At 41.5% G+C, this 18321-nt stretch overlaps 1 protein-coding gene across 1 annotated transcript in view; it reads left to right on the top strand.

Annotated features, from left to right (window-relative positions):
* PLA2G15 (phospholipase A2 group XV) overlaps positions 1 to 18321 on the top strand; it is a 31586-nt gene that overhangs the window by 340 nt on the left and 12925 nt on the right. The window contains exon 2 of the mRNA XM_026652735.2: positions 13918 to 14074. Within this exon, the coding sequence (XP_026508520.1) occupies positions 13918 to 14074 (157 nt within the window). The remainder of the gene's footprint in view (positions 1 to 13917; positions 14075 to 18321) is intronic.

Below are 18321 nucleotides of genomic sequence, written 5' to 3'. Positions count from 1 at the left end.
AGGAGGAAGGCTGGGGGCAGGGGACTGGGTACCGAGGCTGAGGAAGGGTGGGGGGGGAAGGGCGGGTGGCTGAGGAGGAAGGCTGGGGGGACTGAGTACAGAGGGCTGAGGAGGAAGGCTTGGGGGAGAAGGTTGTGGGCTGGGGACTGGGTACAGGGGCTGGGGGGGAGGTTGGGGGCGGGGCACTCAGTACAGGGGGCTGAGGAGGAAGGCTGAGGGCAGGGGACTGGGTCCAGAGGCTGAGGAAGGCTGTGGGGGCAGTGGGGGGAAGAAAGATTGTGTGCCGGGGATTGGGTACAGGGGCTGGGGGGGACTGAGTACAGAGGGCTGAGGAGGAAGGGTTGGGGGAGAAGGTTATGGGCTGGGGACTGGGTACAGGGGCTGGGGGGGAGGTTGGGGGTGGGGCACTTGGTACAGGGGGCTGAGGAGGAAGGCTGGGGGGACAATGGGGGTGGAAGTTTGGGGGCGGGGGGCTGCAGATGAGGCCTGGGGATGGAGGGGGGTGGAAGGTTGTCTGGGGTTGTCAGGTTAGTTCGGAGGGTCCAGGGTTAATTAATGGTGTATTGGTGAATCCCCCTTGTGTCTTGTTCTTTACTTCTTTGGTTAGGCAGCCAGTTCTGCTTGGGCACTGGGCTGCTTGTAGGATGGCCCTGCATGCAAGTCACCTGTATTAAGTGTAAACACTTGGTGTGCAGGGCTGCTCTGAGTTAGGCCTTGTGTAGACCAGAGCTTAAGGGGTAATGTTCGTAAATGTAAACTAACACACTGTAAAAGGACCTCAGACAAGGCACACTGGCTTGGGGCAGCCTAGGCTTTAACTTCACTTGTTTAGCATGTATTAAAGGCAGTGTGCCTTGTCTATATTAGGCTTTTTAAACTTTTTTTTGGCTAATGCTTGTTAATATCACATCTTTAAATTCTGCCCTGGACCAGGCTTTACTGTGCTTAACTGAACATATTTAGATGCATATGTGCGGACTTGCAGTATAGTTGAATGATCTCAGAAGTAAAAACTACAACTGTGGTGTGTAATTCACTGTACATAGGACTGGACTGTATTGAAAATTTTTCCAGTTAAACTGCTGGTGTTACAAGTTCCTGGGTGACACTCTAATTCTGGAATAAGAGCATCCACATCAAGGAGTTACACCAGGGGAATAATAAGAGGGGCTTTTTTCAGTGTATTTAAGCTGCTTCTGAAGCAGCATAAAGTAAGCTGGCAAAAAGCAATTTTATAGCAGAAAAGAGTGTCTGCACAGGGAGTTGTAGTGATATAACTAGCAGTTTAAATTTGCACCTAATTTTATATCTGGCCAGCCCCACTTCTTGTTTACAGTATTGTGAACATGCCAGAACTGGGGTGTCCTTTTGTGTGTTTCCTAATATGTAGTGATATTTTCTAGGGCTTAATGACTCTTCTTAAGTAGCAGAGAATTAAATAGGAGACAGTGATTCTGGCCATCTGAAAAAGCTAGGGCACATTTTCCCCTCCTTCATTTTTCTCCTCCCTTTATGCATTTCAAAACAGTGACTGAAAATTTTACCAGACCTACTAACCAAAAGGTTAAACCACTAGTCAGGAGCCAAAGCAGAGGCTGCATGGGGGTGACTCACTCAGTTCACACTTAGACTGTCTTCTCAATCGTATGGGTTGGAAATTTTTCTTAAAATGTAAATGTGTATGCTGCTGAAGTTGATTTCTAAACCCCTCCATTTACCAGAGCAAGTTCCCACTTGTCAGTGGCATGTGGGCCATTAGATTTTTTTTCAAACCCTAAATCAATTTAAGTCATGTTAACAAGGGAAAACTCCCTTTTCCCAACTTTTTATTCAAGCTGAAACTTATTCTTGAGAGAAGGGAATTATAAATTAAAAATAGGATGGGGGAGGGATTGGGTTTCACAGTTGTTAGAAAGTAACATTAAGAATTCTACTTCATCACACAACCCAGAAAATTCATTGCTGCTTGTTGCAGCAGCAAATGGGTTACAAGTCCTTGCATCTGTGCTAATAAGCAATAAAAACCTTGAGGCAGAAGTTCCTTGGGTAAATATTCGGTGTCTTTTTTTAAAAAAGGCTTGCAATAAGTGCAATTGTTTGAATATTGTTTTGCTGCATTTAAAACAGTTGTCAGGCTTGTTTGCTCCTGAAACTTCCCAGTGCATATGCACACATTGGTGTCCATTGGAATAGAAATTGTAAAACATATCTAATGTATTAAATATGGATGTATTTATTCTTGATACTGATGCATGCCCCTACAAGCAGTACATTCTGCATTTTCAGTATGCAAATGATGCTGATGCCATTAACAAATTATTTCCAGAGAAAAAAGCTGGGAAGAGTTTTTATTGGCTTGCCATAGATGTCAAGATCTATTTTGATTTACACAGATTAGTTGATATGTCAAAATGCTGCTGTTCAGAATTATTATTTCCTTTGCTGCACACATATTTTGGGAAAAATGTATGTTGTACATTAGTTTAGATAGTAACTTAGCTGCTCAATGCATTGTATTGCTATGAAGATACCATTACAGCTTTTAAGTAGATGTCTGGACTACTTGGCTAGGATGGTATAAATGGGTGGTGATGGGAAAAGTTTAGCACCAGTTTGCTGTAATGTGCTAAACTCATGGAATTAAGTGCAAGCAAAGCAATTTGCTGTGAGCCATGTTTGTGAAGATTAGGAAGAAGCTTTTTGCCTCATCTGCCCTAATTCTTCCTTGTTCCCTTTATAACACTGAATCTTAGCAATAAGCTTTGTTACTTACATTCCAGTGCAAGCTTCTTCATGATAAAGCTGACCGCTTAATAACCACTGATCCAAATCAGACTCCAGCTACATAAGAAGTAAATGAGATTGGGTAACAATCATGTGATAAACAGATGTTGTCCATGGGACTGTAATGCTGTTACTTATGAAACAGTTATAGGTATACAAATTCCTCAAGCATAGTAAAGGGATATTCCTTAATTTATAAGATCTTGTTTCTTTTGTGAGAAGATTATAGCATAGATTCAATTGCTGAACATGTATTTGGCAGGTGGGAGAGAAGAGATTTTTTTTTTTAAAGTAAAAGCTCTTCTCTACATAATCAGAACAAGTTGTCAGCCAGCATTTGTAAAATTAATAACTTGTCTTGACTATGTGTCTATTCTAATCTGTTCCTTCGCTCCCTTTCTCCAGCAAGCTTCTCACCCCATTTGCCAGATGCCTGGTACAATCCTCAGGAAATAGAAGTAACCTCCTTCTAACCTCCCCCCATTAAAACAAAATGGCTAAAATTCCACCTGTTTTATGACGATATGCAATTGTTTTGTGTTCTCTATATATCATAGAATTATAGAACTGGAAGGGACTTCGAGAGTTCATCTAGTCCAGTCCCCTGCACTCAAGGCAGGACTAAGTATTATCATCCCTGACAGGTGTTTATCCAAGCTGCTCTTAAAAATCCCCAGTGATGGAGATTCCACCACCTTCCTAGGCAATTTATTCCAATACTTAACCACTCTGACAGTTAGGAAGTTTTTCCTAATGTCCAACCTAAACCACCCTTGCTGCAATTTAAGGCCATTGCTTTTTGTCCTATCCTCGGAGTTTAAGAAGAACAATTTTTCTCCCTCCTCCTTGTAACAAGCTTTTATGTACTTGAAAACTGTTATCATGTCCCCTCTCAGTCTTCTCTTCTCCAGACTAAACAAACCCAATTTTTTCAATCTTCCCTCATAGCTCATGTTTTCTAGACCTTTAATAATTTTTGTTGCTCTTCTCTGAACTTTATGAGTGTACTCTCTATGCCATATGTGAAAAGGTACAAGGTTTTTCAGGGTTGGGACCTATTTTGCATAGCTCACTCTAGTAAAATACTATGCATTATTTTTTGAGCATCGAAAATGCCATGTGCTTTGGAAAAACACCTGTCCAAAAGAGCTTAGTCTAAATTCAGCATGATGTAGCAAGTGAAGGTTATAAACAAAGGACAAGGAGGGTGACTATAGAATCATAGAAATGTAGGACTGGAAGGGACCTCGATAGGTCATTTAGGCCAGTCCCTGGCACTGAGGCAGGACTAAGTGTTATCTAGAGCAGTGGCTCTCAACCATTCCAGACTGTACCCCTTTCAGGAGTCTGATTTATCTTGCGTACCCCAAGTTTCACCTTGCTTAAAAACTACTTGCTTACAAAATCTGACAAAAATACAAAAGTGCCACAGCACGCTATTACTGAAAAATTGCTTACTTTCTCATTTTGCTTCTATGAAATTTTAGTTTGTATTGACTTCACTAGTGCTTTTTATGTAGCCTGTTGTAAAACTGGCAAATATCTAGATAAGTTTATGTACCCCTTTGAAGACCTCTGCGTACCTCCAGTGGTATGCATACCCCTGGTTGAGAACCACTGATCTAGACCATCCATGACAAGTATTTGTAGGCTTTTAAGAACAGATTAGAAAATGATGGAGATTCCACAACCTCCCTAGATAATTGGTTCCAGTGCTTAATTACCTTAACAGGAAGTCTTTCTAATGTTTAACCTAATCTCTCTTGTTGCAATTTAAGACCATTGCTTCTTGTCTTGTCCTCAATGGTTATGGAGAACAGTTTATCACCCTTCTCTTTGCAACAACCTTTTATGTAATTGAAGAATGTTATGTCCTTGCTAACTTATCTGTTCTCAAGACTAAGCAAGCTTATTTTTTTTCCCGTCTTTCCTCGTAGGTCATGTTTTCTAGAACTTTGACCATACTTGTTGGCTTTCCTCTGGACTTTCTCCATCTTTCCTGAAGTCTGATGCCCAGAACTGGACACAGTACTCCAGTTGAGGCCTTATCAGTGCTGAGTAGAGTGGAATAATTACTACTTGTGTCTTGTTTACAACACTCCTGCTAATACATCTAAGAATGATGTTCAGTTTTTTTGGCAACAGTATTGCATTGTTGGTTAATATTTAGTTTGTGATCCACTATACCCCCCCACAGATCCTTTTCTGCAGTACTCCTTCCTAGGCAGTTATTTGCACTTTGTATTTGTGCAATTGATTATTCCTTCTTACGTGTATTACTTTGCATTTGTCATTATTGAATTTATAAGTGTACTGTGCCATTATCCAAATAATTTATGAAGATATTGAATAGAACTGAATGCAGGACTGATCCCTGCGGAACCCTACTTGATATGCCCTTCTAGCTTGATTGTGAACCATTGATAACTATTTTGAGTACAGTTTTCCAACCAGTTGTGTACCCACCTTATGGTACTTTTGTCTAGGCTATATTTCTTTATGAGATGGTCATGTGAGGCAGTATCAGAAGCCTTACTAATGTCAAGATATGACGCTTACTGCTTCACCCCATCCTTAAGGCTTGTTACCCTGTCAAAGAAAGCTATTAGGTTGGTTTGATATGATTTATTCTTGACATATCCGAATTGACTGTTACTGTCTTATTTTCTTCTAGGTGCTTACAAACTGATTATTTGCTCCATTATCTTTCCTGTTACCAAAGCTAAGCTGCATGGTCTATATTTCCCTCAGTTGTCTTTATTCCCATGGTAATTCTGTAAAGGATGTACACATCTTGATGATTCCAGTTAACCTATCATTACCTTTCTTTTTATCCTCATTTTGCATAGGTGACATGGCAAAAATGAGCTTTTAGAGGTGATTTCAGTGAAACAAAGGAGATGGCTAGGAAGTAAGATTTGGTGAGGACATACCAAGAATCAGAGGCAACATGGAGGAAGTCATGGAAGCGTTTGAGGGAGGTGATGAAAAGAGGAATTAAAATTGGAATCATTGTTGGAGTGTAGTAGGCAAAAGGGAATGGAAATGGAAACTAACTTGAGGTATAGGCTGGGGTTGTGTAATGAAGGGCTACATATATGTGTGATGGCTTTGTATTCCAGTTCAGAGCGGGGCATATATTGATTGACTTGCTTTCTTAGCCTTTCCTTTATGCGCTTGTTTTCACCATACATATTGTGGTAGATTTTTATTACTCTTGTAGCTTTATGGTAAGTGTGGTCATGTAAATTCAACATTCATTAGTAATTTTGGGCCACTCTGTTTTTGAATGCTATAACTCACAAAATTGTCCAAAATTATGGGTTTTAAACATTTGTTCATTTTTTTTTTTTGTTCTCACAGTTGTGGGAAATTATAGGGGGAGTGTCTGAAAATAATTATTTAATGACAATAGAAGTTGATTCAAAAGTTAGTTTTATAACTGTTAAAATACACATTGTCAACATCACATGTCAAAATATGCCAAGTAAATATCCTTAAATCAAACTAAGTTCTCAAGCAGCATTTTTCTTTGTTTCTGTAAATTTTTATTATCGATGAAAATATTTTTTGTTTTATGTGTGAATGATGAAACTAGTGTTTACTGAAATTTATCAATAAAAATCTAATCCTTCCAAGCTGACTTGTGAACTGTGATGCTTTGTACTGCTTTTGACATAATTTTGCCTTATTGTCGTGGACCATGTTCAAAGGACACTGTCAATGTGAAAATTATTTTCTAAAAACTTTCTGTTCATGATTGCTACAAGTAACACTGAAAAGTACTGTAACTGAAAGAAATTAAAGGGTGAAAAAACCTGCTAATTTCAGTTTTACAGCACTTTGTGGATGGTTTCCCTGTTTCCCTGCATAGCAAGGATCTTTTCATCAAAAGAGTAAACTAACATCAACAGGGGAGCAGAAAAAATTTCTACACTTTTCAAAAAGGAATTGAAGAAACTTCAGAGCACACCGTTTAAATGGTACTCTATCAGAAATTGGCTTTTTAAAAATTAGCCTAATTAAATAAGAGAATCAAGCTGAAAGTATTCCTCTAAATTCTACTGTTTTACTAGCTTTACCATATCTGTTGTAGGCTACTGTGGCATACCTCTTAAATGGCCCTCCTTTTATGTGACAGTCACTCATTTTAGACCCAAAGTTACCGGTGTTCCACACAAACCTTGTGTCCCCTCACTTTTATTGTTGAAAACTACTTATATAAGAAATAAAGAATTGTGAAATTGTCGCTATAGAGTTGTTTACACTAAAGCAGGGTATATCACATCCTTTTAAGTTTCTTGCATGAATAATTGTGTCCCTGATTTTGGATCTTGACATGTGAAGGGAGACTTACTGTGGTGTTTCCCTGTCTTCTTTCTGGTTTCTTCTTGCTTTTTCTGTGATCCTTCACATGCTGACTAAGGGCAGCATATTACTATCTGAGTGTAGAAAAAGCAAGTTGTGGTTTGAATGCAAGTTAGCTGGTTGAGAAACTCTATGGTATTAGACTAGGCCTGTAAGGGATAGTAAGTAGTATTTCAAATCATATTCGCTAACTCAGTCTTTGAAAGCACCTGTATTTTTTATTTAGACTCTTAGTTTTACAGTTTATGCATAATCCTAGACGATAGTGCATTCTAGCCAAGTCATTTACTGGCCATGCCTTTGTTATCCTCTATGAAAACTGTAGCTTAACCCCCTCCCCCCTCCAAAATACGAAAAGATGTAAGGGGAGTTTTATTCACCTGGAATTACAAACAGGATCAAAATAAGTCCTATGTAATTTATTGCAACCTTATCTCCTCCCTACAATAAAACGCACCTGAGAACCAAGTCTGGATTCTTGGTGGTTCAACTGTAAAAACAGCTCTCTGCTGCTTGAATAACAGAAGCATCATGTGACTTTGTGGGTTTTTTTGCCCTGCTGCTCCTAATCATAAAACAAGCATTTTCTGTGGTAAACTGGTTTTGGGTGTACAACGTAGCTTTAATGAGCCCTCCTCCTTGGAGAACTGTGGCAAGTTACTCTCATAAGTTCTTATGGAAAACTGAGTATAGTACAATAAAGGAAAGACAGCTTCCTGGAATAACATTCATATAAAACTCCCAACTTCTGATCTGCAAACTGATTTATGGACGTGACAACGCTTTGGCTAACCACACTAACAGGTATTGAGAAGAAATTGCTGCTGTGGGCAAACTGGGCTGGGCTTATGCCCCAAGCCATGTGCTTTTACATTCGTTACATTTTTATCTAATATAATTGGTTATCTTTTGCTACATAAATATCCGTTTCTGTTCTTGTCTAATGAGAAGGTAGTAAAGAGGAGCAACTGATTTTCTTTCTCTTTGAGGTATTTTATATATTCGTTATGGCATCTCTCATTTTCTTGTCTCTAGTCTTAATCTTATGTCTTTTCTCAGAGGGCAGTCACAAAATTAGAGAAGCCTTTGAAATATCAGTCTTAAGATCCCATCTTAACTAGCATGTTCAAATTTCCAAAACTTTACCTGTGCATTCTTTTGTAAATAAAGTATTTGTTTTGGACATGCAGACTTAAAAATTTTAAGCTTTATATAACCTTTCCAGTGAAAAAGGTTAGAAACCACATTTGTAAATGCAAGCATATAAGGTATGACAAAATAAAACAATTGGGTAAAAAAAATTACCTTTTTATAGAAGTCTGTTTGGAGTCACTTTACTTTTCCCAGATGGTCTGAAACCTAAAGGAAATGCTTCTGTCAACTACTATCAAATCATCTTGTGAAAATGTCAAAACATTATTGGTTTTCTTCTGCAGAGCTTGTCGTCATATGGTTGATTCCTGCTGATTGCTTTCTACGCGATAGTCTCCCATCCAAAATGCAGCTAATACTCTTGCAACCAAAATTTAAACCATTAATACTCTTCAGTTATGTTGGTAAAGGATTGTAAATCTGACTTTTTTTTTCTGAATCCAAAGTTTATCTAAATTAGCATTGCTGGCTTTGTGTACGTTCTAACTTCCCCATGAATCTTCTCACAAGATTTCTTTTGCAAATTGCAATCTGTATTTGTAAAATTTTAGTTGTGAGCATATAGTGATGAAACTGCTTCATTGCCAATATGGAGATTTCTCTCTAATTTGGAGAAAAGCCATCCCAAAATTGTCTGGTTCTACCTCGTTATTAGTTTTCATATTTACTAACTTGGCAGCCGTTCCCTGACACACATGTGTGCGTGCATGCGTATGGGCTCCAGTCTTCAAACTGCAATGTGTGGTGTCTCAGGGTTGTGGAAATTGTGCCTTCACTGTTAGTTGAAACGACTTAAAATTTTATCAGCCTTCGACTTTGCTAGTTCTCTACTTTATGAATCCATACCCTAATTTAAAAGACTTAACAGTAGTCAGCAGACAGTTTTTCTTGTCTTATACGTTGTCAGACACTGGAACACAACGACATTTCTGTTCAATAACATCAGTGTTGAATATTATAACCTAACCTAGTTAGGTTTTTGTAGTAAGGGTATCTTCTCTTTTGTAGTCACAAGTGAAACTTCTGTACAACTTACATTAACATAATGAAGCTAGTAATTAAATGTCTAACTTGTTCCTTCATCCTCTGAATTGTGACCCTTCCTAATCTGTGCAGAAGTGTGATTGTTTAGCTGCTGTTTAGAAACAATCATTCCCTAATATCTCGCACCCTTATCCAGGCTTTCAAACAGTACCTTTTGCTGAAAGAGCTTGTTTTTAAAAAGAAGCCAAAGCTTTGAGTGAGAATAAGTGTCAGTTACCTGTCTATTTTGTTTTGCACTGGAAAAGAAGACAATATCATCTTGTCAGGCCTTTGGCAGCCAGCCACTGAAACTGACCAGCCATGAGTAACTAACCTAAATATAGTTATGTTTTTGTGCTTCTTTCTAGTTAAGAGCTTTGGTGCAGCAGCCAAAAAAGGCATGAGATTATGTGGAAAAAAGGCACGAGATTAAGTCTCAGCTAGTTCTATAAGCAGAGACTTAAACAGCAGTTTATGGGGTTCTGAGTTTGAACTTCAATACTTTTTGAACTTTATCATTTTTCAAGAGTGTGATGCAGTGCTACAATGCCCTACTACTGATGATGGCTACACTTTCCACTATATTAGTTTTTGAAATAACCTAAAATAAATTCTGACCTGCTACTGTGCTTAAACAACTTCATTGAGAGAGAGAGTGTGTGTGTGTGTGTGTGTGTGTGTGTGTCAGCGGTCTAATGAGAGATGGGGTAGTTGATAGAGAAATACAGAGTAAAACATTTGAGACAACAGATCCAAATTCTTTTCCTCCCTCTCCCTACACATTCTTTACAGCAGTGGTCTCCAAAGTGGGGTGCGCAAGAGGATCCTTGGCGGTGCGCGGCAGGAGGAGCGCTTTTTTTTTTTTTGCGCTTTGGCGCCGCAGGGGGTGCGTGCTCAAAAATTTTTTACTGATGGGGTACGTGATCAAAAAAGTTTGGAGACCACTGCTTTACAGAATAGGCTAGGGCAGTGGTTCTCAACCTATTAATGTGTTACATGGACCTCAGGTTGAGAAACACAGCGCCCTCCCCCACAGTCCGCTATGCCAAGCACCCCCCTCCACAGAGGGGCAAGGACTGGAGCCCTGGACATGGAGCTGGGAAGCCAGGACCCAGATCCCAACTCGGGCAGCCTAAAAGCTGAGGGTGTTGCAGCACCCCTAGTTCCCAGTGTCCCACTGCCCAAAGTGCCCCCTTCCCCACAAACCTGCCCAGAGACCCACTCTCCTGCACTCTGCCCCCCTGCCTCAGCAGCCCCCTGCTGGCAGGAGCCCTCCAGCTGGTTTCCAGATGCTGTCTTCCCCTCAGCCAGCCCCGTCCCCATTCAGATTAGAGCAGCAAGTTTTGAATTTTTTTAGCACACAGCTGGGCTGCAGCTGTGTGCTCATTGTGCCGCATGCGGGCCATGGGTTGAGAACCGCTGGGCTAAGGGAACAGACTTGCTCACTGTCTTGCATACCCAACTGAAGTTCTTTATCGCTGGTGACTTTAAGAGATCCCTTTAGGAGTCTGTTTTAAACTATATATGTACCCCAAAATTTCCACAGAAAAGAACTGGAGGGTGGGGAGGGGGAGGAGGAGGAGGCGAGAGTTTAAATTTCTCCACACCCTAGTATGAGATTGCTGGGATCAGCAATTGATGGTGATTTGCTCTCAGTAGGCCAGCTTAAAGTAGGAGCTCTTTTTATCTATCTCAACACTTACTCCTGGGTCATCAGTCTCTCTGAGCACTTTAGAAGAAAGTAAAACAAGTGACTTGCACGTGCAGAGTGCTGCTCCAGTCTAGCACTTTAGCAGAGTGAGCTTCTTAGAAGGTTCGATTAATGAAGGAAAAATAGAATAATGCTATAAACTAACATGCCCTCAGATTCAGTACAAATAGCTGAACCATGGCTATTGCCCCTATTTCAAAGCCTCATTCCTTAAAATGTCCAACCCAAAGATGCAGAAGTCAAGAAATAGATATGCAGCTGTTTATTGACTAGAGACAGTGCCAGAACTTATATTTGCTCTTATAATTGAAGTTCTGGCTCTGCCTTGTTGCCTGGAAGCTATGTATCCTGGTTTATCTAATTTTTGCTGCTGTTTGTGGAAACTTATGTTCCGAGGCTGATTTCAGAAGCCTTCAGGCAAGTTATGCCAATTTGTTGCAGCGAGCTGTGCATGACCTTGCTTTTATTATAAGTTTGTTTTAAACAGACTATATGGCTGTCTTCACTTGGCTATACATGGTTCCCTGTTAGTCTACAGAGATAGGAAACCAATTATTTCCAAGTGTTTTCCAAAAGTAGGAAAAAGTATGTGTATACATGCAAAATCTTGTGCTGTTTTATTATTTTAGAGTTGTGACTTCTTGGAAAGGAATATGTGGGAAGAGTACTGTGTAAAAAATTGTGTGGTTGGTGTACCACTTGTTAACCTTTGGAGGAAACTTGGCAGAACACAATTACTATTTTTTTGGATAATAGGACACTATAAATAGTAAAATCCTATGTTTTGATTGATTAGTTAGTTTTGAGGGGTGAAAAAATCAAACTGTAAACTCTGCAGACCTGCATTTAAAAGTCTCAAGATGCCAGGTGTACATGCTGGAAAGTGTACAGCTGCACACATGCTAAATGGACTGTTACACCACTAGCTGGTAATCTGCAAAACCCACTTACACTTGCAAACTCTGTTTGTCACAGTAAATGCACATGCATTTTTACTTATGGTCCTGCGCTTTCTCATGTTTTGTAAAAGTGTCCCTAATTATTTTAACTTCATTTGCAATAGTGGAATGATGGTAGGAGGGGGAATAGAAAGTGGATTGGGAAGAGTGTAGAAGGGAAATTTCAGAATGTTCATTTCTTGAGTCAAAAAGTTTCATGATAACTGTTGAGCAAACCCACTACTGTCTTTGGAGTTGGAATATTATTTGATTGATTTTGCCACAACTTCCTCTTTGCAAGTCTTTTAAAAATTGTTGTATAGGTGGACGTTAATCCATATTGGTTCTTGATTTGTCTGTTGTTGTAATCTGTTCCAGACCAAACTCTGATTAGTTTTTTTCTTTCACCTGAGACAGCCATATGGCCAGTCAGAATTAGAACAGCAGTGAATCTGACAAGTGTAGTAAAATGGAATGAATTGAGTCTAGTAGGAACTTGCATTGGTGCAGCACATGTACTGTTACGTCTCCAACAAAAAAAGGCAAATTCAATAAATTTAAAATATCGCTGGGTAGTTATAATATTCGTTGGCCTGGAATCTCCAAGAGAGCAAATAACCTCTCTTGCAGAGTAAGACACATTGGAAAGTAGTAATGTAACGCTGCCTGAGCTGAGAGTCTGTCAGAGCTTTTTTTTTTTTAATTGCTCAGTATCTTGCTTGTTTTTAGTCGTCTTTGTGCAAGTCGTGGCAGTAATGGTTGACAAATGCAAACGAAGGCTGACAGTTTTCTGTGTTGGAGAGAATAATAAATTGCAAAAAAAAAAAAGCAAAAAAAGGAAGACAATCTGCATGCTGATTAGGGATAGATACTATAACATTAGTGTCAAGACCATAACATCAGTTCTAAAACCTGGATGCAAAGGACATAAGGATATATGTGCAGATTAGTAAACTAGAACCCGACTAAGTTCTGTGAATTGAGGCTGTTATGCCAGCAGAGACAAAGTAATGAAAATAAAGCTCCAATAATGAAGTAAAAGAAAAACTGATCCAAATTCATTTTCTGTGGGTAGTGGTGAAAATGTTAAATAAGAAATTATATGACCAGTTAGTGTTGCAATATTCTGAAGGAAAAAATTCTGTCTTCCAAAAGCTGTTGGATTACTCTCTACGGTACACAGAGGTTTTTGATAAGGCTTTGATACAATCTGCTTGTGATACTCCTGTTTTAAGATAACACCCCCCCTCCCCCCAGGAATTCTAATAGGTTGGTGAGGCATGTTTTGCCTTTACAAAAGCCCCAACTTTTTGTGTTCATCTATGTGTCTGCGAATTCTGTTCTTTCCTATAGTTTCAACCAATTTGCCTGGTACTGAAGTTAGGCTTACTGGCCTATAATTCCCAGGATTGCCTCTGGAGCCTTTTTAAAAAATCACTCTCACATTAGCTATCCTTCAGTCATCTAGTACAGAGGCTGATTTAAGTGATAGGTTACACACCACAATTAGTAGTTCTGCAATTTCATATTTGAGTTCCTTCAGAACTCATGGGTGAATACCATCTGGTCCTGGTGACTTCTTAATGTTTAATTTATCAATTTATTCGAAAACCTCTACTGACACCTCAGTCTGGGACAGTTCTTCAGATTTGTCACTTAAAATGAATGGCTCAGGTTTGGGAATTCCCTCACATCCTCTGCAGTCAAAATCGATGCAAAGAATTCATGTAGCTTCTCCGCACCAGCCTTGTCTTCCTATAATAACGCCTTTCATCCATTTACAAAATCTAGCAAGTATCTTTGCTGAGGCAGTAATATAACTGCAGTCATACAGTGGTAGAGTAGCATGGAAAACAAGCATATATAATCACTAATTCAGTAACAGGTTTTTATTTGTAGTCTGATAGTAGTATATTTCTGCTTTTTATATGTTTCTTGCAGTCCCAGGGGATTTGGGTAACCAGTTGGAAGCCAAATTGGACAAACCCACAGTGGTGCACTACCTTTGCTCCAAGAAGACAGACAGTTACTTTACGCTCTGGCTGAACTTAGAATTGCTTCTGCCTGTCATCATTGACTGCTGGATAGACAATATCAGGTAGGACCACAGCCCTGTCAGGAGAAATATGGAGTTCTTCAGATTTTTCCTGCACCCTTCCCATCAGCCGCAAACACCTTACATAAATATATGCAATCTACCGGTAAAAATCTTTCTTCCAATTCAGGAGTAGCAAGAAGATTTTTCACTAGCTGTTTGGATGGCATGTAGGGGGAGGGAAGCCTTAGGTAGGATAATGGGATAAAACTGAGGGATCTTCAGGTTGCATATCAAGAAAAGTCTCCTTTAAGTGCCTTCTAAAAAATGGCATAACTCTACTGCCCCATAGGCTCTCAGGAGTTCAACATTAATTTGCAATGAAGGTTCTTGGGGAAAAAAAACCTACAACTAGCAATTAAAATACCAAATCTGCTTCATTAGAATATTTTTAGTTTTAAAAATCTGTATGTGGCATTAGTGTCTTCCCTCATTAAACTTCTAATTGCTACTAGGTGTACAAAACTATATAGCAAATCAAAATCCCCAGCTAGCAGGTGTTAACTTCTTGTATAGTGCAGTACTATAAAATACTGCACTAGCACATTTCTAGCTGTTGTCTGTGTGCCGGACTTGAAAGGTGCTGGTCTCGGCAAAAATCCATAACGTGGTTCCCTGGGTTGGTAGATGGATTGCTCAAGTCGGGGATGGCATTTTAACATTCTTACAAGCCAGTTGACTTTCAAAAATGTTCCTCTGCTAATGAAATGAATCTGATATTTTAAATAGAACTTTAAAGCAGCTCAGCATAATTTTTCTCAATCCTCTTCTCCACCTCAGGCAGAAGCCTCTGTAAACAAGGCATCTTACACCATATCCTGAATGTCTGGATTGTGTCTAACGGAAGCAAATTCTAGAGCTGAAGGGTTTTCAGGGAGTGTCCGGTCTCCAGGTCCAAATGCTCAAATCTAGGAAATCTTAAAGCACCTCAGTTGTCTTAGCAGCATGTAGGGAAAGGCCAACCAACACCCAAACCATATAGGAATTTCTGGATTGGTGTCAGCACCTTCTATTGTATGTGGAAACTGATAGACAGGAAGCTATTTCTTCATCTGGAAACTGTTTTCCTCTCTGTGGCTAATGCTACCAAGTAGGGAGGCATTTACATTCACTAGATAGTCCTAGGTAGAGTGCATTGCAGTACTCCAGTATGGAAGTCATATGATCTACACTGGGGAAATGGACCAGATGAAAGACGTTTTTGGCCATAGTCACTTGAAGCCCCTAAATGAGGATCTGAAAGCATCCCCAACAAATTAATCTTGCCCCTTCCTGCCCACTGGGGGAGTCAGGATCCAATATTTTACAATATCCCTTTCAGTTAAAAATAGCCCAACACTAAATACTTTCCTTTTGAATGTAAAACGTATAGTGTCGATGGCCCTATTCCCTTGTAGTGTATACATTAACACCTTTTGGACACAAAAATGGTCCCCTTCAGGGCTTCTCCACACTGGACACTTTTTTTTACCTTCAAGGGATGACTCCTACAGGTGGGGAGTGTGCACAGCAGCCTTTACAAATGTGTTAAGTATCTTGGAGGTAAAAAATAGTCTAGTGTACACACCTTGAGGGTGTCTTTTCACTCCTGAATTCACTGGGCTCTTACGTGAGTGTTTAACCCCTCCTCCCCCCACTATAATCCTTTAACCCAGTGGTTTTCAAACTTTTTTTTCTGGCAACCCAGGTGAAGAAAATTGTTGATGATCACGACCCAACAGAGCTGGGGATGAGGGGTTTGGTGTGTGGGAGGGGCTCAGGGCTGGGGTGCAGGGGTGAGGGCTGTGGGTGGGGCTGGGGATGAGGGGTTTGGGGTGCAGGAGGGGGCTCTGGGTTTGGAGGGGGCTCAGAGCTGGGGCAGGGGATTGAGGTGCAGGAGGGGATCAGGGCTCTGGGCTGGGGGTGAGGGGTTGGCGTGCAGAAAGGGGCTCTGGGTTTCGGGGGGAGCTCAGGGCTGGGGCTGGTTCCCATCTAATGGGAGTGCGGAGCCGGGGCTCAGGGTGGGGGCAGCGCGCAGAGCCCCGTGGCCCCCCCACCTAGGAGCCAGACTACTGCTGGCCACTTCTGGTGCGCAGCGAGGACTTTTAATGGCCCGGTCGGCGGTGCTTACCAGAGCCGCCATGACCCAGTGCCTTACATTCCGCAACCCAGTACTGGGTTGCGACCCGCAGTTTGAAAACCACTGCTCTAACCAAGTTTGGTGCTTTTAATCTAGACTAGCTGACCTGACTTGAGGTACAGGCTAGAGTTCTGTCTGGTAACATGCCCATCTTGCAGGATGCAGACTAAAATCACTCGAGAGCTGATAGTCCCTGACTTTCTTGAGTGTCCCTGCGTAGACATGTCCTTAGAGATGCTTTTTTTTAATGCTGTTGCCTATAAGGCACCCCATACTGTAAATAAGTATTTTGAAGCAGATCTTATTACAACTTGGGTAAAGTCCAGTTCTATTTTGTAATGTAAACAGAGAGCCTAACTATGTTGATGGCTTCCTTGGTCTAAGACTTTAGACTGGTTCTCCAACACAATTAAGGACTCATCTGCACTTCACTTATACTATGTCAAAGGACAAATTATAACCAGGTCACCCAACAAGGTTATAGTTCCAGTGTAAGTATACTCTTAAGTGGCTTACTGGTAGCTATTTCGTTGCTATTTGATGAATGACCAGAGAGAAATCTAGCAAGTAGAAGAGCCTAATAGAGAAGCACGTGTACTCACAACACTTCCCTTTTCCTGGGGCCCTGGGCCAACAGAAATCTAGGTTTGCATTACCTCAGAGAGATTAGTTTTACAGTTAATTGTTTTGAGCATTTGTTCTCTGACAGATTACTCAAAATAGCTTAATTATTTCACTTATTGCAGAGACAAACAAATGTTTAGCTTGCAAGTAAAACAAGTTAGACTGGTTGTTGTGGGGGTAAAAAAAAAAATCTGCATTCCAGACACTTCACACCCTCTTGAGATACATGGAACCTGAACAGGAGCTACAAAATACTTAATGTCTGTCTGTCCTTGTAATCTTTGTTTCCCAAGAGGCCTTTGTTTTACTGCTGGTTATGGCTTTTCAAATATTCCTTCCAGCTGGACAGCTATTCCTAGTTAGACGTGATTAGCTTACTTCTATTTAGGGGACCTATATGAAGTCTCCTTTTAGTGCTCTGTTCTCCACTATTGCATTACTTTACTTCTTACATTCATAACAAGTTTCTCTAGCTTCTTGTCAGACGCAGACTGACACATCCCCGAACCATACAAGGCATTTCATACTCTGTCTCCCTGGGACTGATGTTTGCTCCCTTTACCGTACACCCAGTTTCTACAGACTGAAGATAGAGCTCTATACTCTTATTTTCAGAAACTAAGTAGAAGAGTACAAAAAACTTTGTTTGCACTGTGTGTAACCACTTGTGTATTGAAGTGCCCTTGTAGTAGTGTCTGGGCTTTGTGCTGTTCCATGTAGGTAATAGCTCTTAATCCTTTTTATTGTATTCAGCAAACATAAGTCCCATCTTAGTTGAGAGCTGCTAAGTCAGTGTTCTTCGTTGCAAGGCCCGCAAGCCAGTGGCGGCTCCCATCGACCTAAGTGCGGCTCCCTACATTCCCTCTAAGCGGCCGCGCAGCAGGCTCTAAATAGCTGCGCAGCAGCTCTAAAGGGCCATGCAGCAGGGACCTAGAGAGGTGGGGGTGGGCGGGAACTGGGGAGGGGAGCAAGTTGGGGCTTGCAGGGCTGCTGTGGGCCTCTCCCTTGGCCCCGGAGCACCTGTGCTGCCTCCGGGCAGGGGGGAGAGAGGGTCCCTTCCCCCGGAGCTCCCGTGCTACCTGCTGGCAGGGAGAGGGCTGGGGGGAGTCCTCTGACCCCAGCTCAAGGGCAGCCTGCCTGCACCCCAAATTCCTGATCCCTGATCCCACCCCAGAGGCCGCACCCCCAGCCAGAGCCCTCCCCCCCGCATCCCAACCCTCTGCCCCAGCCCTGAGCCCCATCCTGCATCCTGAACCCCTCATCCCTTGCCCTACCCTGCAGCCCTCACCCCTGCATCCCAACCCTCTGCCTGAGCCCCTGCACGCACCCAAGCCCCTCATCCCCAGCTCCACCCTAGAGCCCTCACCCCTCCTTGCATCCCAACCCTCTGCCCCAGCCAGAGCCGTCCTCCCTTCCCCCCCACATCCCAACCCTCTGCCCCAGCCCTAAGCCCCCTCCTACATCCTGAACCCCTCATCCCTGGCCCTACCCTGCAGCCCTCTGCCCC

The sequence above is a fragment of the Terrapene carolina genome, unplaced genomic scaffold, assembly GCF_002925995.2.
Source record: "Terrapene carolina triunguis isolate 2854851 unplaced genomic scaffold, T_m_triunguis-2.0 Scaffold130, whole genome shotgun sequence".
NCBI lineage: Eukaryota > Metazoa > Chordata > Testudines > Emydidae > Terrapene > Terrapene triunguis.
This window is presented reverse-complemented; position numbering and strand designations above follow the sequence as displayed.